The 22971-nt window shown below is 41.2% G+C and overlaps 1 protein-coding gene across 20 annotated transcripts in view; it reads left to right on the top strand.

The window, feature by feature from the left end:
• Window positions 1-22971, top strand: part of FMN1 (formin 1) — a 432624-nt gene that overhangs the window by 64186 nt on the left and 345467 nt on the right. The window contains exon 1 of one of the 20 annotated variants that reach the window (XM_072962733.1): window positions 14348-14619. The exons of 18 other annotated variants lie outside the window; for them this stretch is intronic. In XM_072962733.1, the coding sequence (XP_072818834.1) occupies window positions 14571-14619 (49 nt within the window). In that variant the 5' untranslated portion in view covers window positions 14348-14570. Of the gene's footprint in view, window positions 1-14347; window positions 14640-22971 lie in introns of those variants that run through there. One more of the 20 variants, XM_072962732.1, reaches the window with a different exon arrangement.

Below are 22971 nucleotides of genomic sequence, written 5' to 3'. Positions count from 1 at the left end.
GGTAGTGCCTTGGACTGAGGTCTTGTCTGCCACACAGGTTGGGAGGAAGCACCTCTGCTCTTCTGAGCTCTAAGCAAAATAGTTATTCTTAGTGATACCTGCTATAAAACCAGTAGAAAGGTTAATGGCTCCCTACTTGGTCCAAAGATGTATAAACATGCCCCTGTGGCTTTAGGAGGCTTTGAAGAAGGCATCAGTGCTCACAGTTATCATTCCTCATAATTGTAGAAACTTAGGGGTTGAGAAGCTATAATCTTCTTACCGAGATCATCTAGCTTCCCCACTCCCCACTCCTAAGACAGAGTTCCAGAGAGATGAAGTGACTTTCCTAAAGTCAAGTACCTGGTTGCTACCAGAGCCAGGAATAGGACGAGATCTCCCACGTGCCAGTTAATCACTCTCCTCTACAATGCTCTGATCCTGTTTGCACTCTTTCTCATGTACTGTCTTAGACCTCATGGGTTTGTATTGTGAGAGGCTCCCTTCGACATCATCTGTTCTAACTCGCACTTCACACATGAGGATGGGGAAGCCCGACCACTTTTAAGTGTCTTGCCCAGGATCACAGAGGTTGCAGGTGCTGGAACTGGGACTAGAGACCAAGTGCTCTGACTCCCCACCCCGGGCTCTTTCAGCCAGCAGCTCGCTGCTGTGTCAGTATCTGCACCTTGGAGAGTGTTTTAACCCAGAACCTGGAGACTCCCATGAACTCAGTCACATAGCCCTCTCTTCTTGTGGGCTGAACTGCTGAAGAGCACGCAGTGAAGACACCATGTAACACAGGAGGCAGGGCTAGAGCCTCTCCCTCCAGTTTCTCTTGTGATTCTGTTGATTCATGACTGTCTTTCTCTTGTACAAAATTAGGGCAGTGAGTTAGACGTTCCTGTTGGAGAACCCTGTGGTCCTTTCCCAGCCGTGTATGTGTCTTTGTGTTTAGTCCAGTAGAGGGGGATGTGTGCTCACAGGCACAGCCCCCTGGGCTCCTCTTCCAGGCTGGGTTACTGTGGAGACACCTAGAGGGTGCAGTGAAAGAGAGGCAGGTCTGGGCAGGACACTACGTGGGAGGAGCTGAAACAGTGGTGGGAGGGTTCAGGTGGCTGTGTTGCTTGCAATTATCCAAAGAAATTAAAGCTATTCCTAGGAAATAGATCGCTAGGGCCCCAGAAATTCTTTTTAGGTTAATGCCACCCCAGGAAGAGTGATAGGCTGAGAAGCTGCAGGGTTGGATGTTCCTGTTGCAGTTTTATCCTCTGCACTTAGGTGCAGTGAGTATCCTGGGTGTAATAGGTGCCTAATATCATGCCAGTCCTAGTCTAGGGGATCCCCTCCCCCGCAAATGACATAATGAGGGCTTCCTTTGGAAGAGATAGAAGATCTCCTCTGGGCACGCACTTACACAAAGGCAGCTTATTCACACCAGAAGCCTGTGTGTTGAGATCTGAGGAAGACCAGCTGGTTCTTTCATCTTTAGTTAAGGTGATAGACTGCAGTGGGTCAAGACAGAGCCCCAAGAGAAAAGATGGGATGCCCACCTCTCCTGTACAGAGTATGGAAGAGCAGGGAGGAAAAGCCTGTTCTAGTCTTAGCTGAAGAAGCTGAAGCTGTAGATTAAGTTTGGAGAAATGCTGTTTTATTGAAAATATTCAGCTGCTTATGTTTTGGGCTGTCAGAATTGAGACAAGCATTTACAGTCAAGAAAGAAAGAGGGAAGGAAGGACAAGTTTGGGGGTTAGAGAGTTAGTGGTGGGGGTGAAGAAAGGAAGGAAAAGAAAATTCTAGACTTCTTTCTTCTGATCCAGGTGTGGAAAATATGATTTCAGGTCCTTGCCTACCTGGCCTGAACCCTGGGGGACAGAGGTCATCTCAGGGCACTTCCAAGGACCTGGATGTCCTTGTATCCATTCTTTCTTTCTCAGGGAGAAGGTCTAGGCAGGCCTGGGAAAATCTTGATAACATGTTACATCTGATCAGATCAGTGTCTTTCTCTGGGATCTTAAAGAGCTTTTCTCACATCTGTTTAAATAATACTTAGTGTCACAGTAGACATACTTTCTGTCACTAGAGGCTGGATTGCTCCCAGAGGGCATCTGCCTAGTTAAGTGTTGCTTGCATTTTGCCCACCTGTCCATCTTCTGACCTGCCACCCTCATGGATTTCCTGGTGGCCTGCCCTCATGGCCACTCAGGCAGTGGCTTGGAGAAGGTAGCCTACAATGACATTGTCATCTGTGTATATAAAGCCACATTGGTCGTGCGTCTGGGAAGGACATTTCCAAGGTAAGCACTTAGCATTGTGCGTCGCGTTCACACTCTATGAGACATGTGGAGTGATGTGATCCCGGACTCACAGCAGCCTAGTTCGCATGGTCTGGGCCACGCTGACACACAATGAATAAATATACTGATGACCAGTTTGATTAGAGATTTCTCAAAACCCATTTCCATCTTCAGCTGACACTGACTTGTTCAGAAGGAGCACCGTTTAAGTCAATAAAAATAATAACCATCTTTATTCTCATTTTACTATAGCTGTTTATAGTTTGCAGTGCACTTTCACAGACACCTTATTTGATCTTCCCACCAATCCTAGGACGGTCATCACAAGCATTGTTTGCTTTATAGGTGAAGAAATTGAGGCCCACAATTTAAGTAACTTCCACTTGAGAAATACAGCTGGTAAGAGATGGAACCAAAACTCACATCTAGGTTTTCTCGGTACAAGTATAATTTTTTAAACTGGTAACAGTTTGCTAATATATGATAGAGCTAACGTGGATGGCTTGGTTCTGAAACCTGAAAGAACTACAATGTGGTCAAAAGATCAGATAGTTTCTTAAGCCTTCTGGAAAAAAAAATCTGTTTTCTCTCATTTAAAAATATATATTATATATAAAATTATAGTAAATATATATATAAATAATTGTAGAAAACTTTGGAAGCATAAACATTATTTAAAAAATTAATAAATAAAAACTGCCCAATTCTGTAAGCCTGTAATAAGTGCTTAATATTTTGAACTTTTAAAACTGCGTATCTATATTAATGAAATGACAATGGCTTTATATTATATCACAGCATTTTCCTATGCTATTAAATAGTCTTAAAATCAATTTTAATATTTGCATATATTCTATTGAATAAATTCACCATAATATTTTGTAACTACTCTTTTCTTGCATTCTTGGGTTGTGTCAGTCTTTGCAACCAGAGACTAGTGTGGCATGTAACTTTTCATCTGAATTTTTCTTTACATTTCAAAACAGTTTCATAAAACCAATTTCTAGACTTAAGCATTTTAAAAAAGCTTATATGTGTTAAATTTTTTAAGTTGGAACAAAATGCTAGCAGAGCAATAACTGGCACAAGAGGAATGTTTTCTGAATTTGGGGGAATTATCAAGAATAGAAAGATATTTGGTCAATATAAATTGAAGGCCCTTCCAGTTGTATGGGAAAAATTCTTCCTTCCTTCCTTCCTTCCTTTCTTACTCTCTCCCTTTCTTCCTTCCTTTCATTCTTTCTCTCTCCCTTTCTTTCTTTCTTTCTTTCTTTCTTTCTTTCTTTCTTTCTTTCTTTCTTTCTTTCTTTCTTTCTTTCTTTCTTTCTCTTTCTTCCTTCCTTCCTTCCTTCCTTCCTTCCCTCCCTCCTTCCTTCCTTCCTTTCTTTCTTTCTTTTTCTTTCTTCCTTCCTTCCTTCCTTCCTTCCTTCCTTCCTTTCTTTCTTTCTTTTTCTTTCTTTCTTTCTTTCTTTCTTTCTTTCTTTCTTTCTTTCTTTCTTTCTTTCTTTCTTTCTTTCTTTCTTTCTTTCTTCCTTCCTTCCTTCCTTCCTTCCTTCCTTCCTTCCTTTCTTTCTTTCTTTCTTCCTTCCTTCCTTCCTTCCTTCCTTCCTTCCTTCCTTCCTTCCTTCCTTCCTTTCTTTCTCTTTCTTTCTTTCTTTCTTTCTTTCTTTCTTTCTTTCTTTCTTTCTTTCTTTCTTTCTTTCTTCCTTCCTTCCTTCCTTCCTTCCTTCCTTCCTTCCTTCCTTTCTTTCTTTTTCTTTCTTTCTTTCTTTCTTTCTTTCTTTCTTTCTTTCTTTCTTTCTTTCTTTCTTTCTTTAATTGAAGTGTAGTCAGTTTACAGTGTTGTGTTCATTTCTGGTGTACAACACAGTGATTCAGTTTTATATATATATAGATCCCATCTCATATTCTTTTTCATTATAGGCTATTACAAGGTATTCAATGTAGTTGCCTGTGCTATACAGTAGGATCTTATTGTTTATCTATTTTATATATATTAGTTAGTATCTGCAAATCTCAAACTCCCAATTTATGCCTCCCCACTCCTTTTTCCCTCTGGTAACCATAAACTTGTTTTCTATATCTGTGAGTCTGTTTCTGTTTTGTAAGTTCATTTGTGTTTCAATTTTTTTAGATTCTACATGTAAGTGATATCATATGTTATTTTTCTTTCCCTTTCTGGCTTACTTCACTTAGTATGACAATCTCAGGTCCATCCCTGTCTCTGCAAATGGCATTATTTCATTCTTTTTTATGGTTGAGTAGCATTCTATTGTATAAATATACCATACCTTTATCCAGTTATCTGTCAATGGACATTTAGTTTATTTCCATATCTTGGCTATTGTAAATAGTGCTGCTGTGAACATTGGGGTGCATGTATCTTTTCAAATTAGAGTTCCCTCCAGATATATGCCCAGGAGTGGGATTGCTGGATCATAGGATAAGTCTATTTTTAGTTTTTTGAGGAATCTCCATACTGTTTTCCATAGTGGCTGCACCAAATTGCATTCCCACCAGCAGTGTAAGAGGATTCCTTTTTCTCCACAGCCTCTCCAGCATTTATTGTTTGTGGACTTTTTAATGATGGCCATTCTGACTGATGTGAGGTGGTACCTCACTGTAATTTTGGCTTGCATTTCTCTGATAATTAGCAATATTGAGCATCAGATCTCAGCTTAGACATCACTCTCTTTAAAGTTTTGCCAGACATTCTCTCTCATATACACATCAGATATTAGGTTACATGGGCTTCTCCCGTGCCCCGCAGTGCTCTGCACTTGCCCATTTGTAGCACTTATCACACCATGTTCATCCTAATCACCTGTTTGCTTCTGAGAAGCTCCGACAAGACTGCAGGCTCTGGACAGTGGGGATCCTGTCTTATTTGCTGTAGCATTCTTGCACTCAGCACAGTTTGTGGCACATCCCAGGAACTTGTATTACTGTGCTCCAGCTGCTGTAAATGCCATAGGCTGGGTGGCTTAAATAATAGACATTTATTTTCTTACAGTTCTGGAGGCTGGAAGTCCAAGGCCAAGGTGCTGGCAGGGATGGTGTCCTCAGGCTTCTCCTTGGCTCGCAGATGCCTGCCGTCTTGTGGCCTCTTTACATGGTCATCCCTTTGTGCACGTGTGTTTCCCTGGTGTGTCCTGATCACTTCTTATAAAAACACCAGTCAGACTGGATTAGGGCCTACCCTCCTAATGCCCTCATTTGACCTTAATCATCTCTTAAAGGTCCCATCTCTAAATACAGGCCCATTCTGAAGTCCTGGGGGCGGGGGTCAAGACTTCAATATATGAATTTAGAGGAACATGACCCAGTCCATTACATTACTCCGTACATATTTTACATTGTGAAATGTGTAACGTGTGTAGATGAATAAGAAGAAAATGTTTACATTCCAGCATCCTACCTTCTGGCTGCTAGTCAACTCCTTTCTGGTCGAAGATATGAACAGTGGAGGCTGTCTGGTATCTTACAAAATGTGCCAGGCTTGGAGTCAGAGCCTTGGGTCTGTGTCCTGGCTCCACCGGTTCCCAGCTGTGTGACCTTAACCACCCCCAGCATCAGTCTCCTCATCTGTAAAATTGGGACAATAACACCTACTGCAGTACAGCCTCACCTACAGTTGTGAGACCGGATGAGGTCACGCACGTGGGGGTGTCGAGGATAATGCGTGCCAGGAAGTAGGCATCAGAAAATGCCAGTTTGACCTGTCAACTGGAAGGTATGTTCGAAATAAGAAGTATCTCAATTTAGCTGTGAGGGAGGGCACAGGTACTGACAGAGCGCTGAAAGTTACTGAGTTTTAAACAGGGTTTCAGTAATCTCACCATAGTTATGTGTATACACTGCTACTCCAGCCTCGGGTTTATTTCAGCTCAGTTAAGATTAGTGTCTTACTAATCTTTTTTTCATTTGGCAAAAAAAAAAGTAAGATTATTTATATTTAAAGCGCTTATTTATAACTTACAGTTTCCAGACTTCCCTGAGTAATTTCAGTACTTGCTGTAAACTTCTGGTAGCTAATCACACCGGGGTGTTGCCTAATTGCTGTTTTCACTGAGAGTTGAGCTTTAAAATATATCTTTACATAAAACATCATGATGCCTCAGTGTGATGACCATGATAACTTCAGCAATTCATTTTATAAATGGACCCTGAAATGTCAGAGGAAGATGAATTCTCCGTTTAGGAGGTGGAGAAAGCATGTTCACCGATGAGCAAATGGCAGGCTGCGGGAGCTCCGAGAGAGGCTGGCGAATCTTTAGGCTCCTTCAGACATCAGTGGCAGGGAGTCAGAGCCTTCTTTGCTGGTCTTATCTAAGCAACAGTCATGATCAGATTTTCACTTGATCTGCTTCTCCTTGCTTGTCTCTGAGGATGTTAGAAATGATGGTCTTTGGCGGTTCACAAACCTGCCTTTTACTCTGCTTTTCCAGGGCAAGTTGTTTGCTTTCTTTGCTGCCCCATCCTACGTCTGTTCTGCTTCTCCCCTGGTCCCATCACCCTGCCCGCTTCCGTCTTCCTCCTGCCTTATTCCTGGTTTCTGTTCCAACAAGCCTGCAGCCTCCACCTCCCCTAACTGCCCTGTCTTCTGTCTCCCCACCTGCCTCCGTGCCTGGGCATTCTGCCACGATCTACTTCTCGGTCTCTTGTTTCTCTCTCTCCTGTCCTGTTGCTGCCTCTTTCCCTTCTTCCAAATCCTCCTCTAGTACAAGCAGAGCTGTGAGGTCCCTCAGTGGCACAGCCCCCATCTCAGCCTTGTTACCCTTCAGGGAGAACCTAGGGAAAGGGTCTTGGATTTATTGCACCTACTTCTCCGCAGACACTGCTAGTGGACATGGCATCAGCATCCTTGGAAGCATCACTGCAATAAAACCGCCCTGAAATCCTCTCCTGGGCTCAGCATGGCCTACACCTGAGGGGGAAGCTGCCCAGCCCCACGGGGAGCTTGACCCAAGGAATGGGAAGGGAGCTTTGGTTGGAAAGGAGCTGAGTTTTGAGTTTTACTTCAACTATTATCTTGGTCCAGTAGCTTTAGGACACTTGCAGATTTGGCTTCTATTTTTAAAAGTTCACAGGTGTTTAAAAAATCTTTATTTAGTGTAATAAAGACAGTTACACTTGGATTTCACTTAGTAAGCAATAGTGATTTATTTTTATTGTTTTGTTGGATGGTCCATGTGAGGATGGAATGGAGTTGTTAGAGGGTCTTAGGGTTCTGGTTTGAACCCATAGGAGCATTGATCACAGCAGTACTGAAAACCAGTGGGTGGCTGTGGTTGGGTAATGATGATCCCGCCAACCGTTCATTCATTCTGAGACCATCTTCCCAAAGGAAAGCAGGTCCAGCCTGACCTCCTGTCTGTCTGAGGGACTGTCCGGTGTGACATCTCGTCCTTGCTCCTTGTTGACAGCACCACATCCTGTTTGCCTCTCCCCACTGCATCGTGCAGTTTTCTCCAGCTCCCCCATGTAACCAGGCAGGTGACCTCCCTGCAGAGTCAGCCAGCCACAGTTTTCTTTGTTGGAAAAGCCACTTTGCTTTTAATCAAGATGAAGCGTTTATCTGACTCTGCAGTTACCCAGCCAGTTATTTATGGGTATCAGTTTTCCTTCCCAAAGTTTCAGAGCCAGAGGACTCTCCAGGAAGGCGGATCCAGGAGAGTTCAGGTCTCAGGGCCCTGCAAATTGCTGGTTAGAGTCATTTGTCTTCCTCCGTTTCCCGGTTTCTGCTCCAACCTGCCTGCAGCCTACAGGCTCCTTGATTGCCTTCTCTTCCTGTCTGCTGAACTGCCTCCACACTGGGCGTGCTGCCAGGGTCTGCGGCTCTCTCTTTAGCCCATTTCCTGCCCCTTCCCTCTCTCTCTCTGGACATCTGCAGAGCAAGCAGGAGTGTAACAACCCTCAGCCAACTCTGTGGGCCTTTTTTAATGAGTTTTGGAGCCTGGTAGATGATAACATTGAATGTAAGTAATATAAATACTTAGTGAATAATAAGAAGAGATGTAGAGTTGGACTGTCTTGAAAACATTCTGCACGTTACAGGCATCGATGCTCCACCATCGGTATCCGTGTTCCTTCCTAGATTTATCTCACACTCGGCTTCCCTGCATAGACTCTGCCTCAAGGCTCCATATTATTTCTGAATGCTCTGTGCGGCTCTGTCAGCTGCCTGCCCAGGGTACCCGTCTGCTGCTTCTCTGTCCGACTCTTGCCCATCGGTGAGCTGGTACCCCCGATCCTGTCTCCTTCCGGGTGTTACTTCCTTGCTCATTCCACCATCTCTTCCTTTCCTGAATCTAGAACTCTTTCTATCTCTTCACATGGTGCTTAATCACACACGGTGTCTCTCATGAGGATGGACGCTCCTTATGACCAGGGATAAACTCCTTTTAGTCAGCAGTTGTGGCAGCTGCAGCTGCAAAAGCATAACATTTACACCGTGCTTTATCATTCGTAACGTCCTCTCATCTGTGTTATCTCGTCTGGTTTTCAGACCTGCACTGTGAGTTTGCTATTATTATTATCATGTTGTACATAGGTCTTTAGAAGTCACTGTCCCAGATTACAAAGGAAAGCCTTTACCCATGAATTATTAAAAAGGCATGGTTTTTAGAAAGAAATTTGGCATGTTTCAATAGACTGTAAGTAACCAATCAATTGTACTTAGGAAATTAAACATTTAGACATTTAATAATAATGAAACACTTCCTTGATAAACTCACATGAAGATAAGAAAGCCTCAGTCACTAAAACTGTGGGAACTTTTACAAAAATTTTACCTACAAAGCTGGCCATTTAATGAACCCTATTCTTATGTATTTTTTCAAACTATTAATTATTTATTTATTGCACGTTTGCTTCTGACATGGAGCAGCTTGTAGTGCTGAATTTTTTTTTCCAGACTATTTTTAAGAGCAGTTTTATGTTCACATTAAAATCAAGGGGAAGATACAGAGATCTCTCATTAACCTCCTGCCCTCCCACTGTACAGCCTGCTTCCCCACCATCAACATCGCCCACTGGAGGGGGACATTTGTTACCAGTGATGGACCTGCGCTGACACATCATGATCACCGGAGTCCACAGATTACATTAGCTCACGCCTGCTGGTGTACACTCTGGTGGGTTTGGACGCATGTGTAATGACACATTTCCACCATGACAGTATCATACAGAGACGTTTTACTGCCCTGAAAATCCTCTGTGCTTTTTATGCTTGTCCTTTTTGACTCTAACATTTAACAGCATTTCATTTTGTTTTTAATTTTTAATTTTTATACAATTTTTAAAGGTTACTTTCCATTTACAGTTATTACAAAATATAGGCTATATTCCCTATTCTACACTACATCCTTGAGTATATCTTACATCCAGTTAACTATAACTTAGATAGTTAAATTCAAGGAGTATTTGTTTGAACAGCCAGCATGACTAATTTGTAAACCTCACTTGATATTTCCTGTGCATAATCGTTTATGTGTATTGTCCTAGTGTCTCGGTATTTACAATCCAGGAAGAATCTAACTTTCCTCATTTAGAACTAATCTTGAAGACTGGATTTTGAAGCAAATTTTCTTTCCCAAGTGATAACAGCTAACAATTGCTGACAGCTAACTACGTGTCAGATGCTTTCTATGTATTATTTCTAAACCTTTAAGGAGTCTTTGAGAACGGTTATTTATTGCCTCCATTTTATGGATGATAAAAACTAGATTTAGGTTAACTTTCTTAAGCTGAGTACTCACAGCTAGTAAGCCTTGTTCTGCATTCCACTGTATCCTGTGGCCTCCCTGGATAGAACCTCATTGTAGGGTGTCATGCTGTCACGCTATTTTAGAAAGAGGGGTGATACAGAGAAACTCGGTCCCTTTAAATGGTCCCAGAATTCCATGCTCGGGTAGACGTGAGCCTAGGCATTTGATATATTCCAAGGGTATAACCTCATTGAATTGCTGCAGGTTTCTAAGAAGACAAAGTCCTATGAGAGCCGCACACAGGAACTTTAACGTTTGCCCTTGGGACAAGCAAAGCTCCATTATTTGTTTCTCCTCCTCCCCCACCTCCAAAAGATTTATAAAATAAAAATTAAACCCACTTAAAAAATTTTTTGGTCCGATTTTTTTTTATTTTTACTTTTTATTTTATTTATTTTTATTTGGGGGGTGGTAATTAGGTTTATTTATTTTAACATAGGTAGTGGGGATTGAACCCACGACCTCGTGCATGCCAGTACACACTGAGCTATACCCTCCCCCTAAGCCCACTTTTGCCCTTCTCTCCCCATCTAGTACCAAACTGATCTTGTTGCAAAGAACATAGGGAGGGGAGCAAAAGAGTGCTGTTGAGTCTAGCTTCTTATTTGTGGATACTGCTCCCTCTCCCACCAAACTTTGTGGATCAGTTTCTGAAAAGAAACCTTCCCAGATCTGTCTTCTAGAACACAGAGTATTAGATTTGACAAAACAGATACTGTAAGATGCAAACAATATTTATGCATGTGGATGGTGAAGACCAAGGGCTTTTCTGCTCCAGTGGTTCTTAACCCTGGCTACGTACTAGGATCGCTTGGGAACTTTAAAGAAACCCCAGTGCTCTGTCCCAGGTGGTGAGTCAGACGGCCACCACAGCTGCCTTGTCCTGCCCAGTGGCTGGGCTGTGGAAAGCACTGCTGATGAAGAAGCAGAATGACAAGTGTGGGAGAGATGTGCAGAGGGCCCCCTTCATTGGTCAGAAGCCGTGAGGGGTGCAGAGAAGCTGTAACAGCATGGCTAGAAACCGATCACTCCATCTCGTGTCCGTGTGCCAGAACTCTTACAGTGGCTTCTGGGTGTTTTCCACGTGGCCTCCACTTCCCCTCTGTCTGGTAATACCACCCACTTTTCCTTTGCGGATCCGCCTCTTGCTTTCTCACTTTATGTGGTAAGGACGAGGCTAATCTCCTGTATCTAGAGTTTTGAGCAACAGCTATAAAGCCTTTAGCTCAACGTCTGGCATATAGTACATGCTAAATAAATGTTACTTTCCTTTGTTAAGACTGGATAATAAAGGCCAATCTTTTACGATTTCTGCCTGTAAGAAATATAAACGGTTCCCTCTCCTTCTAGATTATATATCAAAATTGTGGCAGCAGTTGGAGCAAAGACCCTGATTCTCAGCCTGTTAGGAGACTTGGAATAGGACAGGCCAGCAGGAGTCAATTCAGCATTCACAGATTTGACACAAACAGTAAGGTTTCTCGCTCTCACACGTATATGTCCCTAGTGGCCATTAGATTTGCATATTGCTGGATTATTAAGTGGAACTGTTTAGGCAATATTGAGATTTTGACTTGGTTGTTTATCCTGTTGTGTTTTATAAACTCAGGAAGGCATGCATGAAATTTACTGTGGGATAAGCGTTTAAAGAGTGAGCCTCATGTATATGATCTGAAACCAATATTAATGTTATAAAACCTACTCTGAACTACTTTACCTTCTTACTATGGTAGACACTGTTGCGGGAGAAAATTGCTAATAAACGACTAGATTAAAAAAAATTTTTTTTTCTTCTTGAAGAGCACAATCACTTGGTTACCTGAACTTAACAATATTTTAAGAATCTGGGAGACAAATAGAATTGGAATATGACAAGGATAAATAAGGCTTCCCAGTTTATTCACTTTTTTGGTGAAGGGAACTAAGGGCTTTCAAAATCTTTTAGACTTCATATGACCCGGAGCATTGCACTTCATTCTGTTGACAAGGCAGTTCTTGTTTGTTTGCTTGCTTGTTTGTTTCACTGTGTAGTTAGCCATACAAGTTTCCAGGATCCCTTCCCAAGCTTCTGGAGTATTACCCTTTATTTGTCTGTTTTCTTTGTCCGTGGCCCTGGCTGTACTGTCAGCTCCCTGAAAGCGGGGACTGTGTCTTATTCACATTGTTTGCTTGCAGCACATATTTAGTAAGTGAACAAATGAATCAATTAATACAGAAAACAATGATGGCGACCTCGTTATGTTCTAAATTTTTCTTGTTGTGGTTCTAAGTCTATTACTTTCTTTTCCTTTTTCAGTTTTTAAAACAGAAAAGTAACGCTTGTCCACTATGAACTTCGTTGGGAAATAAAATAATAGACACAGGATATCCATGTGGAATTATGTGCGTTACTAGTATCAGTTGCACTAGGAATGAGGGCATGAAGCCCTCCCTGTGGGCTCTCACTTTATAGACAGTCCAAACATTGAAACGGTATCAGTTTAGAATTGAATGTGACACTGAGAGTGCAGAGGCACAAAGTAATTAGTCGTATGACCACTCAAACTCGGACTTAGGCATATGATCCAAGTCTTACTCATAAAATACTTTTTGTTCCAAACAATAGTACCTACTACTGTCTGTTGGTAAAAAGCCAGGATTTAATTCTCTGTTGAACTAAGGCCTTGAAAAAAGCAGGCTATGAATCATAGGTGGGTCATTGTAAATTGTTTTCTTACAACGTCACCTAGCTCTCTTTCCTTCTGTCCCTTGTGGAATGTTTTCCAGTTTGCTTTTGGGGGTCATATGGATAAAGGCAGGGTAGTGTCCTGCAGAAAAACCCAAAACATCTGCCAAGCAGTGATGGGAAGAAAGAGGGGATCTGATTTTTCTACTGAGGGCTGCAGGCTCACAACACAATCAGCAGCTCAGCGTATAGAGTGAAAGGTATATTTTCATAAGCAAGAGTCCTGAGTCATGTTAAAAAATGAGAAGTAGACACAAAAGAAATATTTTAAAAAAATATAAAGTTAAACACACAAGGATGTTTATTACAGGTCAAAAGATAAAAAAAGAAGGAAATACCCAAATGTTCAGTAAGAGAGGATTGAGTGAAATAAATTTTTGTGTATTGTTGCACATATATCCATAAAAACAGATACGTAGTCACTTAGAAGAATGGTGTAAATACACATGAACTGACATTAAGAGTGATGACCAAGAAATATTAAGAAATGAAAAGACAAACAAGCTGCAAAACATTATGTCTGGCATCACTACATGTTCATACACACTCACAAATTACAATGGTCACCTCTGGGGGCGACAATATGAGATTTTTTTCAATTTCGTATTGTACAATTCCATATTGTTTGACTACCTCACAGTGAACACGCATAGGTTGGCCAGCGTTGAAAACCTCCCTCCTCTGGTGTGTGGGAAAAAGTGGACTGGCTAATAATTGTTCAGTATTGACAGTGTGAGCACCATCTGTGGCCTGACCTGTTGGTGGGGAAGATGGCGGTGGCCCTTGAAAAGGGTAAGGAGGGGAATTAATCAACTGGAGTTAGCACATCTGCTGTTTTTCGCACCTGTGCCATAATTTGTAAAGGTAAAATAAATTTGCTTGCCTTATGTTTATGTTCTTTAAAGCCAGAGAACAAAAGAACCGATTCTGAGATGTGAAAAATTCTTAGTTCAACATGAAGCTCTCTATTGGTCAGTTGGGTATGTCCTTGGATAGCGAGGTCAGAGTTCTGAATCATACTGTGCTTTCGGCTAGCATTGTGACCTCAAACTGAGTCATTTAATCGCTAATCTGTCAGTTTCCCCGCCTGTTAAATATGATAGTAGTAATCCTTACCATCACATTCCTGAGTAGGGTGTTGGGAAGCTTAAAAAGATCATGTTAGCAAAATGCTTTGAGCTCTTTAGATAAAAGGCACAACATAAACACGAAGTCTCATTAAGATAATTATACAGTGATTTTTCATAGTTCAGGTTTACATCTAAGGCTACACGTAGTGATGGAGGTCACTTGATGGGGGCAGGGAAGGAAATTAGCTTTCAGAACCTGAAAATAAAATCCCTAAGACATGTTGAAGACAGAAATAGTAGAATCATTTGTTCTTAGAATAGGAGGACTATTTTAAATCAAAAGCTGGAAAGTGTGAAAAAAAATGTTGTTTCTATGTTTAACTGGCAACATCTTTTGAAAAGCAAAGTGATCACCACTTTTATCCCCTGAAATAAGAAAATAAAATGAAGCTCTCCAAGAACATTGCTGGTTTTGTAAAAAATTGTCTCATTCATATGACTGTAAAGTGGTGAGACCTGTCTGGCCCACTGTGTGCAGGGAAGGCTGACTCATGAGTGCTGGGCGGAGCCTCTCCCCGTGGCTCTGTAGCAGCTGCTCCTATGATGGAGCAGGGGAAGTACACCCTCCACCCGTTCCTTCTTCTCCAGCTGTCCTGAGAACCCATCATGTTTGCTGCAGGCTCCCCACCCTTTGGCACCATGGGTGCATGCTACCACTATAACCCAAGACATGGACAGTCAATTTCAGTCCCCAAGATTTGGAAGTGCCGACACAGGAGGTCAGTAACCCTAGAGGAAGGTAAGCTTGAAAACAAAAGCCCAAGCTTTTGGTTGCTGGTGGGGAAAGAGATAAATCTATTTAGATGATCAGAATTGAAATTCCTCTTTACCTAATACGTGCTTTTAATTTGCTAGTTTTTATGGGCTGAAGTATGAAAGAAGAATTTTTGATGAAAGGTCACTGGTACACGACAAGTTGGCTCAGGTGTCCTCCAATTGGAACCTGCAAGAGCTTTTGGTCTCAAATCTTTCAAATCATACCATCTGAATTTTTAAAATGTATATAAAATCTGAAAGTGTTGATTTAATTATGTTGAGCACAACTAAGGATTAGCGTGTTTGTTTTTTAAATTTATTTAGTAAAGGAAGGTCTAAGAATAATCTTCCTCTAGATAGGTTATTTTCATCATAAGAACTTTGGAGTATGAATGTGACAATTTGTCTTCTTGCAACATGAAGATTTTATACAGTTCTTTAAAGACAGGTTGCTGTAATAAAATGCTGTATAAATATCAAGAAAAACTTAATCTGGATTATTTAGCCGAAGTACATGAAAACACTTTGTATCTAATCCTTAATATGGACATTGTTTAGATAATACTTTTTGCGTTTAATATCTAACCTGGATTTTATAAGGATGTGAGAGGTTCTGGATCTCTTTCCTTTAAGCACTGTCCCACTTTCCTATCAGACAAGTTTGTAGTAATGAGGTAGAGACTTTCTGATTTTATACTCAAGTTAGAGAAGTTACGTAGGAAGGATAAGTGATGGAAAATAAATTTCTGCCTTTAGAGAGACATTGACATTTTTTGCTCTCCTGTTTCTATCTGCTGGTGCTTAGTTGCCGCCATAAGCTCTGTTTTTCTGGTTTATTCTCATCTGTCGGATAGACTTCTTAGTATGCCCTTGAGAAGCTCAGTGTTTAGAGAGGGATCATCAATGGTTCCCAGTGGAGTTGATATTAAACTACTTGGGAAGTTATTAATAAAGTAAATGAGAATATTCTTCAGTTATAATTGCTTAGTGGGAAATAATAAAACAAAAAAACCCTAAAGTTTCCCATAGAGGATATTAGGCAATGAGTCAAATAATTTTGAGTTTGCAAGCTCTGTTTTGTGATCTAAGCATTTCTTGAAGAGATGCATACACATGTCTTCCCATTTACTCAGAATTCATGTGATTTCATCTTAGGACAAAATCAGCATCAATTTTAGAAAATGTCCCAATTTACAATGTGTTATATCATTATTTGGAGTTAAGAAAACAAAGATTTTCTTTTAGGAACAGGAAGGAGAGTATTAATCATTCCCCTTCACTCTGTCCCATCACCAGTAACCTAGAATAGATGGAGGCCCGGCATTGGAATGCAGGGTGAATCCTAGTTTTATTTCTAGTTTGAACACTAATTTGCTGTATGACCCCGAGTATGTTTTATAACCGTTGTTTGTCTTGGTGGTTCTTCCTTGAAGGACATAAAGTGTGCCCTATCTCATCAGAATGGTACATAAATGCTGTTCACAGTGTGATGACTATCTCTAGTAGATGTACGTGAAACACATAACAGAAAGTAATGTTGTTTACGTATTGGAATCACTGCAAAACATTAACTTTAATATCTTACTCTATGTATCTATAAATTTTGGCCTCTGAAGTGGACTCAATAAATTTATTGAAGTGCAAGGAGCAAACAGCCAGCTCAATCCATAGCTGGATTTTCCAACAGCAGTTGTCAAGGTTAAATAATTTGTTTGAGGGAAAGGATGTTCCACAGCATATCCTAGTTAAATAACAATACTCCGAGAGTTGAATGCATCTTGTAAATCTCACAGCCCCTGTGCTTCCCAGAATGCCAGTAATCAAAACGCAGCTATGATTTCTAGAACCTCCATATTTTAAATTACTCTAAAGTAGATGGAGGATCTCTACGTTGTCTCCTTTATGGCAGGAAATTACAAATGCTTTTGTTGTTATTGCCAGAATCTGAGGGCGTATAGCTTCCAGCGGTGGCACCTGGATGTGTTTTCTTTGTCTCTCTTTGGGAGTGGGGGGTGGGGGCTGGTGAGGGTTGGTGGACGGTAGTCAGTTCTTTGCCAACATTCAATAGTTAAAACATTTTTTCAAATATTAATCATCCAGAAACTCTGCTAGTAAAGACCTGTCCCCTTTGAGAGCTGGAATAGTCCCAAAATGAGATCTTTTATTTTCTCCTTAGACTATACTTACTCCTCCAGGTATAAGTGATACACCTGGATCTGAGACTGACTTCAATTTCAAATAGAATATTTCGCCTGCGGTAGCTTCCATTAGCTCATCTTATAGTTGGGTCATTGACTTTAGTGCTGTATTTCGTCCGTTTTCGTGGTAGTAAAAGCAATAGTAGTATTACTGATGGTAATGAAAGTATTAACAACCACTTACTGAGTGCTATATAAAGTACTGGAAATATTCATCTTGTTTAATCCTCACAAAACTCTTGGGGGCTCTCTACTATCTCCATTTTGTAGATGAAGGATCTGCGCAAACATATGGATAGTAGCCTTTCTGAATCCAAGGCCGATACTTCCCTCACTATTCTATGTGAGAAAAGAAAATCATCATTGGCATTGTCTTTGCTGTTTATAAGCATGTTTGGGCTTCAGTATGAATTCTCCCTCTAGAACTGCTTTATCACCGGCCGTTTTGCTGGGAAAGGTTGGAACAGGGTGCCAAATGGTGAGCAAAAATAATTCGATCCTAGGAGATTGAATGTATAACTAGAACTTTCCAAGTTTTGTCCTTAGGTGAAGCAAGAATTAGTGTGAGCCAAGGATACTTTAAAATAGCTAGAGAGTTTTCAGATATAAACCAAAGTAGAAGATTAGGCTGGGGGCAGAGGGGTGTGTAGCTCGGTGGCAGAGTGTGTCCTGCTCGGGATGCACCAGGTCTTGGGTTCCATCCCTAGTGCCTCTGCTAATGGGAAATAAAAATTAGGTTTCCTAATCTATAGGTTGAACTCCAGCGGGAGAAGTTAATCTAGCTCTCCTTGTTTTTTTTTTTCCCCTTTGTAAAATGGGGATTAAATGACCACTGACAGGGCTAAGTAAGATCATAGCACTAACCAGACACCAGAGACCTAGCTAAAATTTGAGATCCTCTTTTTTATGTCTTCCTGAACATGCCTTTAAACTGAGACTACAATCCCCCTGCACCCCCAGGAATACTCTTTAACCCAGCCCAGAGCCACCTGAGAAGCTAATTGTTATTATTCTTGCAAGCGGATGTGTGAGAGAATCCAGTTGAAACGAACAGTGATGCAGATGCGTCTGCTGGTTGAAGGCAAGTGGGGATGCCTGTTACCTGAAGCTAGGGTCTGTAAAAACCACCTGCCCACAATAAGCTAAGCGTAATAAGTTTTTCTATGAGTCTGTTTCTGTTTTGTATATACATTCATTTGTATTATTTTTTAGATTCCACATATAAGTGTTGTCATTACAGTATTTGTTTTTTTCTGTCTGACTTACTTCACTAAGCATAACATTCTCTAAGTTCATCCACGTTGCTGTAAATGGCAGTATTTCATTCTTTTTTATGGCTAATATTTTACTGTGTATATATACCATGTCTTCTTAATCCAGTTGTCTGTTGATGGGCTCTTGGGTTGTTTCCATGCCTTGGCTATTGTACATTGTGCTGCTATGAACATTGGGGTGCATGTATCTTTTCAAATTAATGTTTTTTTTTCACATATATACCCAGGAATGGAACTGCTGGATCATATTATTTTTAGTTTTTTAAGGAACCTTCATACAAACCTGTGGTTACCAAAGGGAAGAGAACAATGGGGAGGGACAAGTTAGGGGTATGGGATGAACAGAAACAAACTATTAGGTATAAAGTAGATAAGTAGCAAGGATATTCTGTATAGCACAGGGAATTCTTTTTAACATCTTTATTGTGGTATAATTCCTGTACAATAAACTACACGTATTTCAGATGTACTGTTTGATGAAATTTGATAGATGTGTATACCTATGAAAGCACCATCACAATCAAAGTAGCTGACATTTCCATCACCCCACAAGATGTAGCACAGAGAATTTTACCCACTATCTTGTAATAACCTATAATGGAATATAATCTGTAAAAATACTGAATCATCCTGTGCTGTATACCTGAAACTAACACAATATCTTAAATCAATAATACTTCAGTTAAAAAAAAATAGAGCAGTTGTGCAGAAAGGGAGCTTGGAAGTGGTACAGTGGGAAGCCGCTAAGTGGGAGCTGAGAATAGATTAGGTATATAAGAGACAAGGAAGGGTCAGGAAGATCAAAAGGCCTGGAGGAAACAGGAAAGCAGTTCCAGACAGTGACCTGATGCAGGTGCTGTCCACAGCTGGGTGTCAGGTGCTCAGTGCATTGTGGCTGGTGGGAGAACCATTTTGCCGTTAAAAGGCAGAGGTGAGGTGGTGAGGAGGGCTGGCAAGGGACAAATCTCTCCCTGATCAATATATTTTCATGACTTGAGGGTGAAATCCGGACTCCTTACCAAGGCTGCGTGCAGGGCCCTGACCACCTGGTCTTTGCCTGCCTCTTCCAAAAGTGGCCCACGCTCCAGTCATACTGAAACCCGTGCCTCCTGCTGAGCACACGTGTTCTTTTATGTGTACTGTACCTTCTGGTTTGCTCGCTTAAATCTCACTCGTTCCTCAAGTATCAAGTACTATTTCCCCCAAATATTATTTCGTATTTCTGTACCTCTGGTTTGCTCAGTTAAATCTTACTTGTTCCTCAACTATCAAGTATTATTTACCCCTGACAACCCCCCCCACCCCCGCCTTTTAGGACTGCCTTAATTCCCTTAGTACTCTCTTTTTAACACTTCCATTACAAGAATTTATTTACTTCTTTGTTTTCCCTATGGGATGTTAGGCTCCCTGAAAGCAAGGACTTGTCTTAGTTATCTTTGTATCACAAGATTCAATAGGTGCTTAATCAGTGTTTCAACTAAATGGGTAAATGAGGTTTTGATGACGATGTACACATTGTTTGTGAAATCAATACACATCTTATACATTGAATTAAAGATGTGTGTGGGTCACGCATCTTCCAAGGCATGTTCAGCAACCAGACCCCTAAACTTTGCAGTGTCTGGTTGAACAGTAACTATAGAGATTTTACATCTTTTAAATTAAACACAGTTGGCCAAATAAGGGAGAAAAAAGGGAAAATTTCCAGAAGCCAAAGATCTTACATTTATCAGCTGAAGTAGGATTCATTTTCATTCTTTTAATTATCATAGTTTATGGGCATTTGGGATGGACGTTCACTCAGTGATGAGAAATACAGACTTAATTGTTCGGGTGAGACAGTGCAGCAGCCATTACTCTTTATTTGCTGGCTGTGTCCGAGAAAAGGAGCATTGTTGGTCATGTGATTAGGAAGGAAATCCTAAGAGCTTTTGTCATGAGACCAGGAGAGACTCACGTTTGCGTGGTATTCTTGTGGTGTACACAAACAAGCAGCTGGAGGATTCAAAAGGATGAGCCAACCGTGACTTGTTCCAAAAGAAGAACAGATGTGGCAGAGACAGGGAATCAATGACCACACATCACGTGTTCAACTCTTTTCTGAAAATTTCTTGGAAAATATTCAAATTTGCATGATTTCTGTATCTTTTTGTTTATATTGAAATGTCCAGGAAGCAAGAGACTAATCAGTTCTACGTCATTACCATGACGTCAGGCTCTTAGCGTGCTTTGCTTAAAGTCCTGGGCTGCTTGATTCTTCCTCCTTGGACAAGCAGGGACTCACAGGAGTGATACCCACAGGCCTGGCCTGGGCAGGGGGTGTGAAGCCACCTGTCCACACTTGCAGAGCATTGAGACAGAGGCCAGGCACCAGCAGCAGTGAGAGGACCTCCAGGCGAGAGCAGGTTCAGAGTGAAACCGGGTCGACATTCTTACAGCAGAGCTGCAGGAATAGAAGGAGGTAGGGAACCAGTGTAGGAGGCCGTCCATGGAGAGCCCACAAGGGAGAAGCTTGACTGAGTCCTCAGGGGCCAAGCCTGGACCAATTCCTGAGCTAAGGAGCAGGCAGCCGGCTGTTTATCTGGTTTCCCACGCACGTGGACAAAAGCATAGTGAGGCTTATTAAAGGGACAGGAGAAGCAGTTTTCAGTGAGGGTTTTATTATTAAAGAAGGCTCTGCTTTGAAGTAAGGTGGCACCTCAGGGTGATGGTCTGGAGGGAATCCTGGTGGAGGAACGGAGCTGGCGTGGAGCTGGCTCTGATTGGAGCAACCAAAGTCCAACACGCAGTGTTCAGGGTGACCTGGTAAATCTGTGTTTGATTGTTGCTGGTGTCATTCTCCAAGGTGCTCCTGTCTAGAAAGGGGAAAGTAGTAAGGGCAGGTGGGCAGGGGTGCTATTTAAATCAGAGTGTGGGATGGGCTGCAGAGGAAGGTCCCTCCGTGTATTGACACAAGGTGATTTTTCTGTTTTCTGCAGAAGTGGAGGTATTGACTGGAGGTAGGGGAGAAGGGTTGTGCTTCCTGGAGAAGCAAACTGTCATTGGAGACCAGAGGCTTCATAATTGTGTGTACCCTATGTTCCCAGCTATGTTGCGTAAAGAAATAAGCAGGATACCAACACAAATTATGCACAGAAAGAAAGATAAGGAGGGGAGGTTAATAGCCCAGTGGCTGAGCACCTGCCTAGCATGCACAGGGTCCGGGGTTCAATCCCCAGTACCTCCATTAAAAAAAAAAAGAATTTAAAAAAAAAGAAAGACTAGAATATAATCCACTGAAATATTGTGATAGTCATCCCTGAATAGGGGGACTCTGACTGCCTGTTTTTCCTTCTACTCATAGATATTTCCTAAATCTTCAATATAAGCAAATTCTACCTTAACAATGAAGAATAGAGCAATACATTTGAAAAAGGGTAGATGGAAAGGATCTTAAAACAAATGTCACTGGCTTCACAGCTTTGCTTCATTTTTATTAACTACTGATTGAAAGGATGAGACGCTTGAGTAGTTCAAAACCAATAGATGATTCAAAATTTCTGTCAGACCTAAGTCACAAATACAGGGGAAACCTCATTTTGTTCAACTCCTATGTGGAAACTGATTGACTCCATTGCAAGGAGCCAGCTGTCCTTTGGGGAAGAGTATGTCAGGAAGTCAGTAATCCGTTAACAAATGATCACACAGTATGCAGGTCAAGCTTTGGGAGTGAGGCAGGTACACCAGGAAATGCAGGCATTTGAAACGAAACATATTTAGAGGTACACGTGCCTTGGGGGTTTGAAACATTTTGATTGTACTTTACTCGTAAGAATTTTGTTCCCTCGTGCCCTGCACACTCTGAGGCCCTGTGAATATAAAGATATCTCCATTGTCAATGTGCCTAAAAAACAAAGGTCTTATTAGTATAGTTCTGCCTTCAGCTCATTCCTTGGATGCCCTGCTGTCCCTGCTGAGTGCAGCTGTGATGAGGAGGCTAAGCCTTTCTGACAGTGTCAACACAGCAGCGATGGCCCTTGTGATTGGCGTACCTCTGCTCTGAATGCCCTTCATCTCTTGCCCTCTCCTCACGCCACTTCTTAGCAAACCACATCTGCGGCATCTGTGTGCACACTCGTGTTACGTACGTATTAATTAAGTATTATGCTAGTACTTAGCTTTCAAGCGTGAGCTCTCAGAGAACAAAGACGATACCTTAACCTTCTACTGACTGAGGAGCAATGACTGTTACCATGTACTGGAAACAGTCCAGATACATACTGGAAAAAAATACACCAGATGGACCAGTAGAATATGTACCAGTCACTGAATGAACTGGAGTTTTTGTAACCACCTTGTTGCCTCTAACACCACTGGATTGTTTTTTGTGACAGAGTTTAAATTAAACACTGGTGCCTGAAATTCTCCCCCACCGTGTACCCAATGCTCTTTCATTAGGCATCTCCAGGGAACCTTTTAATTTTATTAGATTTCTGTGCTTACTACTGGTTTAATGGAGCAATAACAATTTCAATTTTTTTTAATTAAAAGGATTATATGAGAAAATTACTACAGAAAACAAAAAGACAACAGTAAAAATGTTCGTAGTCCAACCACCTCAACTTTTTCCAAAGAGATATTTTTAGATGACTAAGGTTATTTATTTTGTTTAGATATGTGCTTCCATATCTAAGAGTATTTTGAACTTTTAATATTCCTATACTATATTATTAATTATAACTTTATAATTTTAATGGATGATAATATTTTATCATGTAGGTTAATCATAATACCAAATCCCTTGTTAGACATTTAAATTGTTTCCAAGTTGAAACTAATAGAACTTAGCTTCACATAGCTTTTT

The sequence above is a fragment of the Vicugna pacos genome, chromosome 6 (genome assembly GCF_048564905.1).
Source record: "Vicugna pacos chromosome 6, VicPac4, whole genome shotgun sequence".
NCBI classification, from domain to species: Eukaryota; Metazoa; Chordata; class Mammalia; order Artiodactyla; family Camelidae; genus Vicugna; species Vicugna pacos.
This window is presented reverse-complemented; position numbering and strand designations above follow the sequence as displayed.